Source organism: Carcharodon carcharias, chromosome 10, assembly GCF_017639515.1.
Source record: "Carcharodon carcharias isolate sCarCar2 chromosome 10, sCarCar2.pri, whole genome shotgun sequence".
In the NCBI taxonomy this organism is placed as follows: domain Eukaryota; kingdom Metazoa; phylum Chordata; class Chondrichthyes; order Lamniformes; family Lamnidae; genus Carcharodon; species Carcharodon carcharias.
Genome location: NC_054476.1, coordinates 59,783,069 through 59,796,616, shown reverse-complemented (window position 1 = coordinate 59,796,616; position 13,548 = coordinate 59,783,069). Strand labels below are relative to the sequence as shown.

Genomic DNA, 13,548 nt, shown 5'->3' with positions numbered 1-13,548 from the left:
AATATAAAAACAAACAAAAATGTAAATATAAAAATTCTTTAAAATGGGGACAGCTTGATGCGCTTAGTGCAGGCTTCAGGGCTCAGTCTCTTGTGTCACTACAGTTTTTGCTGGCGTGTGGAATTTTTGTATACAACATTTCCAGCAGGTGTCAGTATGCAATTGGTTACTATTCTGTCATCTCCATGGAGAACAAAGACAAAAGGTGAAATGTTTAAAAGAAATTTCCTGATTGAATTTTTAAAAAATCTTCATGTAACTAAATAAGATTTCCTGGCACTAGGCACAAGTCTACATACTGCCCATTATATGCAAACTTTCATCTGTGATATGAAAGGATGTTTACTTTCTGAAGCTTAACAGATGTAGGTTACATCTACAGCGTATTAACTCGTTTACTCAGTTGCTGAAAATGACTGTAAGGAGAAGTAGATATACCTTACATATCTAGTTGATCAGAAAGGATGTGAGTGTAGCAAAATGTTGATATATCATTGTTCAGCTCTTCTTTGGTACAGTACCTCATATGAACAAAGCTGATTGCAGGACCCTATACAAAATAAGTTTACATATTTAATCTTAATGCCAAGTACACATACTGTATCTTGTACAACATTTGTTGGTAGCTAAGCATAGAGTCAGAGCCTTGCCCATTATAACTATGTTTTGTCAGATTTGATTATCCAGCATCTATTATTTCCATGTAACTTCATTCAGCCACATCATCATCCTTCCTCCTTCAAAAAAAATGCTTTTTTAAGAATCGCCTTTAGTGCTATTGTCTGGTCAGTTGGTAGGCAGGATCTGTCCAACCAGCTCTTCCATCTCACTTGAGGCAGATCCTGCTACATATTGTGAAGCAATTCCTTTGCTGGTCATGTTCTAGAATGTCAGGTTCTTGCTCACTACCCTCAAGCATTGAGAACCAGTGGTCAGAATATACTATGAGAAAGCTGATGATGGTAAAATTGAAACATTTAAGTTGTGAAGTCCAGGTTAGAAGTAGCTTTTAACTCTTCATTCAGTTTTTATTCCTTTACTTACTTTTATTGTTATAAACTAAATGGAATATCAAGCATGCTATTACCTCTATAACTTGGTTTTGCAATTTATTGAGCATGTATTCTGATCCCTTTCCAGGGCATGGTTCTATCTGCAGAATACATCAAAAAGAAATTAGAACAGGAGATGATTCTCTCTCAAGCCTTTGGCCGAGACCTGGTATGGTACAACTAATCTTGTAAAATATAATAAGAAACAACCTTAATGAATGCTGTTGTTCTGAAATAAAAGCAACATGTAATTATCCAAAAGAGGAAAGCTGGGTTGCCAATTTGTTTCTATTGACATCAGTTCTGATGAAGGACACCCACACAAAATATTAACCCTTCCTCCTTTTGAGATTGGATGGTGAGTGCCCTGCTATGTAGTTCCAATATTTTTTGATGCAAGGTCTGTTGATTTATTTTTAAATAACAATTCATGCTAACTAACTTTGTGGGCTATGTTTTTATTACTTTGCTGCAGTTGCAATCTGCAGGAATCTCTGTGCTTTTTAACACAGGAGTCCCAGCTCCTGATCAACTTTTTGACAAATTGCTTCTGTGCACCTCTAAACATGTGTACTTTTCTTGTAATGTCAGGGACTAAATGAAGTCTAAAACATATGGAAATATAGCAGTTGTGATTTGCTGTTCTGTTGATAATTGTTAATCGCTTAACTTGTGCATTGGTGCCTGCTCAGTTCCTTTGGTAGCAAACTCAGAAGGTTGTGAGTTCAAGGCTCACAAAATGATCTGTGCTCATAATGTAGGCTGACTTTCCAGTTCAGGACTGAAATGTACTGAATTTGTACTGTTTTTTGGATCAGACATTAATTCAAGTCTCTGTCTGTTGAATTGGTTGCTAAATATCCCACTGCAATACTAGAAAAGCAAGGAGTTCTCCTAGTGTCCTGGCCAGCATTCCTGCCTACTACAAAAAGTGTATTAATATTGATATTTCAGGTAACCTGCTATGTATGTTCGCTTAATAAAACTCAAATATTTATCATAAATTGTATTTTGAGATGCTATTGAGAGACCTGATTATAAATAAAAATATGCGAACATACGGATGAACATACGAGCATACAAACAAGGAGCAGGAGTAGGCCATTCAACATCTGGAGCCTGCTTCACCATTTAATAAGATCATGGCTGATCTGACAGTAACCTGAAACCTGCATCCCACCTTTCCCTGATAACCTCGCACCCCTTTGCTTACCAAGACCCTATCCACCTCTGTCTTAAAAATACTCAAAGACTCTGCTTCCACCACCTTTTTCTGGAAGAGAGTTTCAAAGACTTATAAACCAATGAGTGAAAAAATTTCGCCTCATCTCTGTTTTAATGGGTGACTCACTATTTTTAAACAGGGACCCCCTAGTTCTAGATTTTTCCACAAGAGGAAACATCCTCTCCACATCTACCCTGTCAAGACCCCTCAGGATCTTATATGTTTCAATCAAGTCGCCTCTTACTGTTCTAAACTCCAACAGATACAAGCCTAGTCTGTCCAACCTTTCCTCATAAGACAACCCATCCATTCCAGTTATTAGTCTAATAAACCTTCTCTGAACTTAGCCTTCCTAATTACTTGCTGTACTTGCATACTAGCCTTTTGTGATTCATGCATTAGGACAACCCAATTTCTCTGCACCTCAGAACTCTGCAATCTCTCACCATTTAGATAATATGCTTCTCTTTTATTATACCTGCCAAAATGGGCATTTTCACATTTTGCCACATTATACTCTATTTGCCAGATCTTTGCCCACTCACTTAACCTATCTATATCCTTATGTCCTCTTCACAACTTACTTTCCTACCTATCCTTGTGTCATCAGCAAATTTGGCAAACGTCCTTTCAATCCCTTCATCTAACTCATTTATATAAATTGTAAACAGTTGAGGCACCAGCACTGATTCCTGTGGCACAGGACTCATTACATCTTGCCAACCTGAAAAAGACCCATTTATGCCAACTCTCTGCTTCCTGTTCGCCAGCCAATCTTCTATCCATGCCAATATGTTACCCCCTATACCATGAGCTTTTATTTTCAGCAATAACCTTTCATGTGGCACTTTATCAAGTGCCTTCTGGAAATTAAGTACAGTACATCTACCGATTTCCCCTTATCCACAGCACATGTTACTTCCTCAAAGAGCTCCTATAAGTAGGTTAAACATGATTTCTCTTCCACAAGACCATGTTGACTCTGCCTGATGGCCTTGAGCTTATCCAAGTGCTCTGCTGTAACTTCCTTAATAATAGCTTCTAGCATTTTCCCTATGACAGATGTTAAGCTAACTGGCCTGTAGTTTACCACTTTCTGTCTCCCTCCCTTTTTGAATAATGGAGTTACATTTGCTATCTTCCAATCTAATGGGGCCTTCCCCGAGTCTAGGGAGTTTTGGAAAATTAAAACCAATGCATCAACGATCTCACTAGACGCTTCTTTTAAGACCCTAGGATGAAGTCCATCAGGACTTGGGCTCTTGTCAGCCCGCAGCGCCGACAATGCAAGTGCTTTTCCTAATTCTTACTATGGAGTGAAAAATCAGTGGCTTTGAACCCTGCATCAAAATTTGAACATATATTCTAGCCTAGCGCTCCAGTGCAGTATTGAGGTGTGCTGCATAATCGGAAATGGCATCTTTCATTTGAAGATTTTAAACAGAGAAATCTCGAAGGATGCAATCAACTGAACTAAATGATCATCTTCATACAAATCCTTTATGTAGATCTTGTGGTACGTGCTGTTTTTCAAACAAACAGGGTCATGAGCAGCTCTTCATTCCTGAGTTGAACTGCAGAGAGGAGGCCGATCAAGATGGGCAATGGTAATTGATGTTTCTTTGCTGACCAAATTTTAATGAACATTATCCTCTGGGTTAGGGAAATCCTGTAAACAGCTTTAGTTGGAGAAAGAGAAATATCTATCTTCAAGAATGTTATTTAAAAGACTAGATATTTTAAATCCTGATTGCATCCTGGCTTTCAAATGGGATGCTAACTCAAGGTCTTGTCTGTCAATTCTAGTGGATACAAGAGACCCACTGGCAAATATTCAGAAAGGAAACTCTCTGTACCCTGGCCAACATTCCTCCCTCAACCAAAATAGATTAGTTAGGGATACATTGTCTTTGTTTGTGGGGACTGATTTGTGCAAGTTAGCTGCCAGGCTTGTCTACATAGCAATAGTAAATATATTTATTAATTGGCTGTGAAATGATTCATGGTATCTGAGGACAAGAGGGATGCTATATAAATCTAAGTTTGCTTAGTTTTAACACTATTGCTTTTGGTCACAGGGCTGTTATATGACTGTTACCCCTATAAGCAGAGAACAACACCTTGCAAGGTGATTTTGTTCTTTACCTCCGTGGGCAAGGTACCAGAGGCAAATAGCTGCTGACACTGGTTGTTAGTGCTGTCATTTTCTTTTTGTATCCATTCACAGCGTACTATCACACAACACAGCATCTAAATCTTGTGAGTTGCTATCTGTAACATTATTGCAATCTGTAACACAAATGCTGCTTCATAAAGTTATTAAAGCAAATTGCACTGCTAAGGATTACTGCATTTAACATTTGTGCTAAACTTTTAACAAAAACTCAGCATCATTCATTACAGAGATTTAAATGTAATAAAAAGTACCAAGGCACCAAGTGTTAGCAAACAAAATTTGACAACAAATCAGATGGATATTAGGACAAATAACCAAAAGCTTGATTAAAGAGGTAGGTTTAAGGAGGGCTTTAAAGAAAGAGAGAGAAGTAGAGGAGCGAAGAGGTTTAGTGAGGAAACTCCAGAGCTTGGGGCCCAAGGAGCTGAAGGCATGGTTGCCAATGGTGCAGCAATTAAAATCAGGGATGTGCAAGAGACCAGAAATGAATTAGGTTAAGAAATCTTGGAAGGTTGAAGGGCTGGCTGGAGGAGGTTACAGAGGTTGAGAGTGTGAGATCATGGAGACATTTTAAAGCGAGGATGAGAATTTTAAAATCAAGGCAAAGCCTGACTAGGAATTAATATGTCAGTGAGCACAGCGGTGATGGGTGACTAGGGCTTGGTGCGAGTTAGGATATGCTTTGGAGAGATTTGGATGAGCTCAAGTTTATTGCAGGTGTAAGTTGGGAAACTGGCCAGGAAAACATTAGAATAGTCAAGTCAACAAAGACAGAGGAACTGAGGTGAAGACAATAAATGTTCCAATGGCGGAAATAGGTAATCTTCATGATGGAGCCAATATGTCAAGATGGTGATTAGTCTGGTTCAGATTCAGACAGTTACTGGGGGAGGGATGGAATCGGTGGCGAGAGAAAGGAGTTTGGAGTGGGGTCCAGAGACAATGGCCGGAATTTTCCATCCCCGTTGACGTCGGGCATCATGGCGAGCGTGAGCGGACAGTGTGGGAAGAAGGCCAAAAATCAGTTTCACGCTGTCGTGAAACAAGGTTGCAATCGCCCGCTCCACCTGTCAATTGTGGGCCGCGTTTCCCAAAGATGTACCAGTGGGGTGAGGTTGGGAGTGGCAGGGAGCAAAGGTGTTGGGAGGGGTGGCAAAAGTGTCAGGGGGTGGGTGAGGCTGGGAAGGGGGAATGGGGTATGTGGGGAGGAAGGTGTAATGGGGGAGAATGTGGCAGCTGGGGAGGTAGGTGTAAGGGAAGGAGTTCAGAGGGTAGAAGGAGTCTGGAGGTGGAAGGAGTCCTGAGTGGGGAAGGAATCCAGGGGGAGGAAGGAGGCCGGGGGAGGAAGGAGTAAGGGTGGAGGAGGGAGCGAGGATGGAAGAGGGAGTAAGAGAGGAGGGGTGTGATGTCCAAGTGAACATGCAAGGGAGGTGTCTGTGGAGTTGAGGACTGCCTCTTGGGGAGCGAACTGAGGTTGGGCGTGGTAGGAGGGAATGATGAGTATGTGAGAGGGCAGAGTGAGCCGTAGGGTGGGAGGGTGAGGGCGCAAAGGCAGCGGTAGGAGCGACAGCGAGGGTATTGTTGGGAACTTGGAGGCAGACATGGACCCTGGTGGTCAGAAAGAGGAGGTTGGGGAGGTCAGTGTGGATGCGGTGGGATTCTCGGGAGGATAGAGAACATGTGCGTTCACCTGGACATCCTGGAATGAAAAGGGTGCTGGTTGGTAGTTGACGATTGGAGGTGGAAGGTGATGCCAGGGGGATCATCAGTGATGGAGGAAAGGACATGGGTGACTGGGCTAGGGGAAAGAACGGGACAGCTGAAATCAAACCTTACAATAACCAAAACAAAAACAGAATTACCTGGAAAAACTCAACAGGTCTGGCAGCATCGGCGGAGAAGAAAAGAGTTGACGTTTCGAGTCCTCATGACCCTTCGACAGAACTTGAGTTCGAGTCCAAGAAAGAGTTGAAATATAAGCTGGTTTAAGGTGTGTGTGTGGGGGGCGGAGAGATAGAGAGAGAGAGAGGTGCGGGGGGGGGAGGGTGTGGTTGTAGGGACAAACAAGCAGTGATAGAAGCAGATCATCAAAAGATGTCAACGACAATAGTACAATAACCATGCTTTTGAAACCAAAAGTTAGAGGCGCCTCATGTTGGGTGGGCACAGGTGCTACATGGGAGTGCACTTAGTGGGTGAACAGAGATAGAGGTCGGCTCAAATGGACAACTGAAAGAGAACCTCAGAGGCAGCATTTTCAATGCTCGGGACTTTGAGATGAGAGTGTTGGAGAAAGGCTCCACGTGTATGGGAGAGTCCTTGCACAAGGCTCTGAAAGGCCCTGCCACACACACAGCTCTCCCTCCATAATTACTCATGGGCCGGCTGTGTGCTGCCGAACTGTTAGTGGGGTGGGGGGATGCAGTGGGAGGACTCGCAAAGCCTGTAAATGAAACTGAAAGACGCCATTACAAATTACTCAGTGAAAGTGAATATAGTTTCAGATTATAAAGTGACAAAATGTGCAAGCACTTGTGATCGGAAATTCTTAACTTTTCTAAGCCTAACAATTCTTCCGGGTGTTGCCCTGACATCCACAGGAGGGGTGGAGACAGCCTGTGCAATGGTTGGCTCTGTTGCCTCTGATGATTTCGGCGTGGGTCCTCTGGAGTACCGAGGCTTTGAGGGCCCTGGCTTGCTATGGCTGTCCTCCTGTGGGCCAGCTGCTCCCTCTGCGGTGACAGAGACTGAGGTTGTGGGGGTCATGGGCAAAGGGGACTTGGAGGGAGTGGACGCCTTCTGAGACTCCTGAATGGAAGACTCAGGGGTGTCTAACTGCCACTCTTCATCCCTTCGGGTGCCCGAGCGCTCCGTCTGACTTCTTGAAGGGAAGGAGCACCTAGAGGGATGTTGAGGTGCCCCATTTCCCTCTCATGTTGCCACTGCAGGAACTCACCATGGCTATCACGATGGGGTGCAGATCTGCGCACATCTCCACTTTCTGCTGGACCAGGGTCTCCATGGCATCCGCCATCCTTCCCATGGAGACCTCCATATGCGCACGTTTGGGCAGCACTTCATCAGAGAACAGGCAGACTTACTCCTCCAACTCACGTGCCACACTTTTGAGGACTTCCAACAGCTCTATGTGATTTTCCCCCGCCTTCTGCTGCCTCTCCATGTTGAATTGAAAGTCCGAATCCAGAGGTGTCATCTGACTAGGACCTCACACATGCCTCTTCTCCAGTAGTCGTCCAAGTGTCAGGGAGCTCTGCTGAACCTTCCTCCTCCTGTGGACAATGCAGTGACCACCAGATTGTGAACTTGAGCCTGCTCTAGATTTAGGTCCCACCGAGGTGTGTGTCTTTGCGCTGGTGGAGGGTGTGAGTGAGCACTGTGATGGGTCTTCCAGGTTGCTTATTTCCAACACTTCAATGGAGGAAGTATCCTCTTGGCTGGAGGTGAGGACCTGGATGGAGTTGAGCAACTGGCTGGCTGAGGGTGTTGCTTGGCAGAGTTCTCTGTGATCCAATGTTGAGATGATTAATGCATGGCAGCAGAGTCAAAAGCAGGGGAGAGAGCACACACGGTTGCATTGAGAAAGGGAAGCTGTGGTGCAGGATTCTCATTTGGGTGTTCGCTGCCGACCTCACCTTCACCACAGGCACAATCTATGTCCTCACCCCGCACGATGGCACGCTCCTCAAAGTGAGTGAGGGGTCTAATGTGGGCCACTCTACTTCTGGCCTGGGACCACTCCCTGCTGTTGCAAGCCAGCCTCTCCTGCAAGAAAACAGATGGAGAGGATGTGAGCAGGACGCATGGCATTGTGTGGAATGTTCATGTGGTGTGGATGGGATGAGAAGGCAAGCTCCAGAGGATGTGAGCATGTTGAAGGTGTAAGGGCGTGTGTGAGAGTTAGTGGTATTGCCCCTTGAGGTATGAGATCCCTGTGGATCTGTGTTGGTTTTGTGAGTGCGAGAGTTGAGAATAATGAGAAGAGTGACGTACTCTGGCAGAACGGATGAGAGAATTCACCCTCTTCCTGCACTGGATGGCTGTCTTCTTTTGCAGAGCGTTGGCACTGACCACCGCTGCCACTGTCATCCATGCTGAATTGGTGAACTTCCTTGCTGGTCTTCGCCCAGAACGGGGGTAGAGGACATCACAGCGGGCCTCTACTGTATCCACGAGGTGCTCGAGGGAGGCGTCGCTAAACTTGGCAGCCATCAGTTCCCTGCAGCCTCCTATCCTTTGAAGAGTGCTTCCTTTGTGCCTGGACAGCCTATAATTATGGCACCTAGTTTACTGAAGGCCTGAGATGACGGCAGGATGGGTGAATCAGAGGCTGCCCTGCCAGTGACCTGGCGTGTTTCCCGGTAATGAATTATTAATGAGGCAGAACACATTGGGAATGGGACAATACAGTGTGAAAAGCCACCATTGTGGCCGATAGGTAAAATGTCCTTTTCCCACCCGCTACCGCATTTAGTGCAAATCTGCCCAATGGCTTTGGAAAATCTTCCAATGGATTTTGCATTGCTAAATGCTGCGATCCTTAGCCAGTGCAATTTGCTTCGATAACTTTAATGATGCAGAGTTGTGTTACAGATTGCATTAATAATACGAGTAGCAACTCACAAGATTTAGATGCAGTATCATGGAATAGTGAGCTGAGAGTTCAAGTCAGTGCTCTCCATAAAGGCAAGTTCCTAATTATAATTGTGTCATCCAGATTGTATTGGCATTCTTCTCTCCTCCACCCCCAGACTTAGGAAGAGAAGATCACAGATCATCTCAACCAGGAACCTAATTTTACCATTTGTAAAATAATGAGGGCAGAGTCTTGGACACTCATTGAATCTCGTTAGGAGTAATGCATGGTGCTTTGGCAAAATAATGAAGGAATATCGTTGAAAGGAGTAAAGTCTTGGAGTCATTGCCGTGCAGAAAGAGGCGATTCAGCCAACTGAGTCCATGCCAGCTATCTGTAGAGCAATCCATTCCCCTGCTCTATCCCTATAGCCCTCCCAGTTCTTTTTCCTCAAATGCCTAACCAATTTCCTCAGCGTCTCCATTTCCACCACCCTCATAGATATTGGTTACATTACCACTTGCTGCGCAATAAGGTTCTTCTTCACATCTTCTCCATATGTCATGCTCAAAACCATAAATCTGTGTCCTCAGGTCCTTATTCCATCAGCTAATGAGAATACCTTTTCTTTGTCTGCCTTATCTTAAGTCTGTCACAATCTTGTACCCCTTGAACAGATCTTCCCTCTGCCTGCTTTGCTCCAAGGAGAACAACCTAACCTTGTAACTAACTGCTCCCAGCACTAGAACCATTCTGTAAAATCTCCTCTGCACTCTCCAAGGGACCTTCACATCCTTCCTAAAGTGTGCTGACCAGAAATGGATGCCAGCACTGTAGTTGTGGACTTACCAGAGATTTATAAAGCTTCAACATAACTTTCCTACTTTTGTGCACAATACTTCTATTTATGAAGCCCAAAACCCCATATAATTTGCTAACTATCCTCTCAATATGTCCTGCCAGCTTCCATGACTATGCACATGAACCCTCAGTTTCTTTGTCCCTTCACATTCTTTAGAACTGTGCTATTAAGTCTATATTGCCTCCCTTTATCCCTCCTGCCAAAATGAACCTCTCTGTTTCAAATTCCACCTGCTACTTGTTTAGGGAAAACTAATGGGGCTAAAGGCCGATAAGTCTTCTGGACCTGATGGTTGCATCCTAGGGTATTAAAGGAAGTAGCTATACTAATAGTGGATGCACTGGTAGTAATCTTCCAAGAATCCTTAGATTCTGGAAAAGTCTCAGAGGATTGGAGAACAGCCAATGTAACACCCTTATTCAAAAAGGGAGGGAGTCAAAACACAGGTAACTATAGGCCAGCTAGCTTAACATCTGACATTGGGAAAATGTTGGAGTCTATTATAAAGGATGTAATAGCAGAGCATTTAGAAATACATAATCTAATCAAGCAGAGCATGGCTTCGTGAAGGGGAAATCATGCCAAACAAATTTATTAGAATTCTTTGAGGAGGTAACAAGCAGGATAGATAAAGGGGAACCAGTAGATGTAATATATTTGGATTTCAAAAAGGCATTTGATAAGGTACCACACGTAAGGCTACTTAATAAGATAAGACCCCGTGGTGTTGGGGTGGGGGGCTAGTATATTAGCACGGATAGAGGATTGGCTAGCTAATAGAAGACAGAGAGTTGGGATAAGGGAGGTATTTTCAGGATGGCAACCTGTAACTAGTGAAGTGCCACAGGGATCAGTGCTGGGACCTCAACTATTTACAGTATATATAAATGACTTAGATGAGGGAAGTGAATGTACTATCGCCAAGTTTGCGGATGACAAGAAAATAGGTGGAAGGCAAGTGGTGAAGATGACACAAGGAGTCTACAGAGGGATATAGACAGGTTAAGTGAGTGAACAAAAACTTGGCAGATGGAACATAATGTGGGAAAATGTGAGGTTATGCACTTTGGCAGGAAGAATATAGGAGGTGAATATTATTTAAATGGAGAAAGACTACAGAAGGCTGCAGCACAGAGGGATTTGGGAATTTGTGCATGAATCCCAAAAAGCTAACATACAAGTTCAACAGGTAATAGGGTAGGCAAATGGAACGTTGGCCTTTATTTCAAAGGAAATGGAGTATAAAAATAGGGAAGTCTTGTTAAAACTATATGAGGCACTAGTTAGACCACACCTAGAATACTGTGAACAATTTTGGCCCCTTTATCTAAGGAAAGATATACTGACATTGGAGGCAGTCCAGAGAAGGTTCACTAGATTAATTCCGGGTATGGAGGGATTTTCTTATGAGAGGATGAGTACGTTGGGCCTGTACTCATTGGAATTTAGAATAATGAGACGTGACCTTATCGAAACATATAAGATTCTTAGGGGACTTGACAGGGTAGGTGCTGAAAGGATTGCCCATTTAAAACAGAGATGAGGAAGAATTTCTTCGTTCAGAGGCTAGTCAGTCTGTGGAATTCTTCACCGCAGAGGGCTGTAGAGGCTGGGTCTGAGTTAAGTATATTCATGGCTGAAACAGACAGATTTTTAATCAGTAAGGGAATCAAGGGTTATGGGGAAAAGGCAGAAAAGTGGGGTTGAGGATTATCAAATCAGCCATGATCTCATTGAATGGCGGAGCAGACTCGATGGACCAAATGATCTACTTCTGCTCCTATGTCTCATGGGTCTTGTGCCTCTTTGTCTAGCCTAAAAACGTCCTGTTGCAGTCACCAGTCATCCTTACTGTTTGCCACATCTCCAAGTTTGGCATCATTGGAAAATTTTCTAATTTTACAATGTATTCCAATATCCATGTCACTTATATATATCAAAGAAGCAGTGATCCTAGCACTAACCCTTGGGGAACATCACTGCCTACTATTTTCTAGTATGAAAAAAAAACATTTACCACAACTCACTGCTTTCTGCCCTTAAGCCAAATTTTTATCCTTCACTAACCTTCTCTGTTACTTAATCAAAAAAAACAGTTAGATTAGTTGGTCACAATCTACTTTTTATAAATCCATGCTGGCTTTTCTTAATTAACTTAAACCTCTCCAAGTGCCTATTAATTTTTTTCCTGATTATTATTTCGAAAACCTTACTCACGATTGATGTTAAACTAACTGACCTGGAGGTACTAGGAATGGCCTTAATACTTTCTTGAATAATGGTGTCACATTTGCCATTCTCCAATCCTATGGCACCTCCAGTAATTAGGGAGAGTTGGAAGATTATGGCAAGCCTTCCGCAATCTATGCCCCCACTTGACTTAGCAAACGGGAGTGCAAATCATCTGGAACACTTCCACTGATATTTTGTCAGCATCCTTTTCTTTAGTAAACACCAATACAAAGTGCTCATCAAGTAATCTAGCTGTGTCCTGAACCTCTAAGCATATATCGCCTTCTTTGTCCCTAAAAGGTCCCACCCACTATTTTTATGTCAGTAGAAGATTTTTGGGTTGGTTACCTTTTATGTTAACTGCCATTCTATTTGTATTCTCTCTTAATCAGTCTTATTTTCCTTCTCACTTCCCTTCTTAATTTATTGGCACGTATCTTCCAAGGCCACAGCAGTAAATGTTGAGACGTTTGTTGCTGTTGTGCACTGGAACCCTGAGGAAGTCCTGATCCGTGGACATCTGCAGCAATTGCCCAGGAAGCTTTAACTTCCAATGGGTAGAATTACACTGCCTGGGCCACTCTGAGAATGTTCCTGACACTGACCTTAGTGTCAGAGACTTGGGTTTGATGCCCTATACTTACCCAGAAATGTACCCCATCCTTCTCCCACTGTTAATCTCAGACATAGGATAGTGATTAACAGCAGGAGCTATTTTATGTTACAACCGGTCCCAGGGTGAGTTCCCCTAGGTTCTTAACTTCCCAAACGGGACCCCAATTTTGTCATGCTCCTGGGTGAGGAGGAATGAGCTGGGTCCCTTTTTTTTAATCCAACCCGCTCGGTTGCTCGCAACCAGGTTAAATTAAAAGGGATCCCTTCCCCTGTGGATATCTTCTCCCAGTCCAAATGTACTAATTCTTTTAGAAGGAGCCAATTTAACCAGGCTTCCTTGAGTCAATGAAAGAGTAAGTTTATTAGTTACTAACAACCTGAAAAAAATAAAAATACAACACACACACAGATCAGAAATAAGAAATTAAGAGTCCAAATAAAAGTTTTAAAAATATACGAATCAGTCTTTGGCTTGTCCCTGAGGAGTAGATGGCAAAACATTGTGGCCATTAAGTTGGGTGATTCTATTAGAACTGACTTTGGCAGTTTAGCAGTGGGTTTGAAGATGCTTGGTTCTTCAAGGTAGCTGAAGATGCTGCCCTATTTCCTTTTTGATTGTGGCTTCTGCTGATTTGCCTCCAGCAACAGAGAGAGAGAGAGACTTTGTCTGCAACTGCAAGGTTGATATTCTTGCTGTCGCACACACAGCACACAAGCACACTAGTACTGCTTTGCAGCCAACTTTTTAACCTGTGTTTCCTGTGTATTCCTCTATGGGAAAACCATGTCTGG

At 43.3% G+C, this 13,548-nt stretch overlaps 1 protein-coding gene across 13 annotated transcripts in view; it reads left to right on the top strand.

The window, feature by feature from the left end:
- Nucleotides 1–13,548, top strand: part of dagla (diacylglycerol lipase, alpha) — a 485,025-nt gene that overhangs the window by 387,281 nt on the left and 84,196 nt on the right. For all 13 annotated transcript variants that reach the window (XR_005944203.1, XM_041197351.1, XM_041197355.1 and 10 more), the window contains one exon: nucleotides 1,141–1,221. Coding sequence is in view for 12 of the 13 variants with exons in the window: in XM_041197351.1 (XP_041053285.1) it covers nucleotides 1,141–1,221 (81 nt within the window). In the remaining variant the exon portion in view is untranslated. The remainder of the gene's footprint in view (nucleotides 1–1,140; nucleotides 1,222–13,548) is intronic.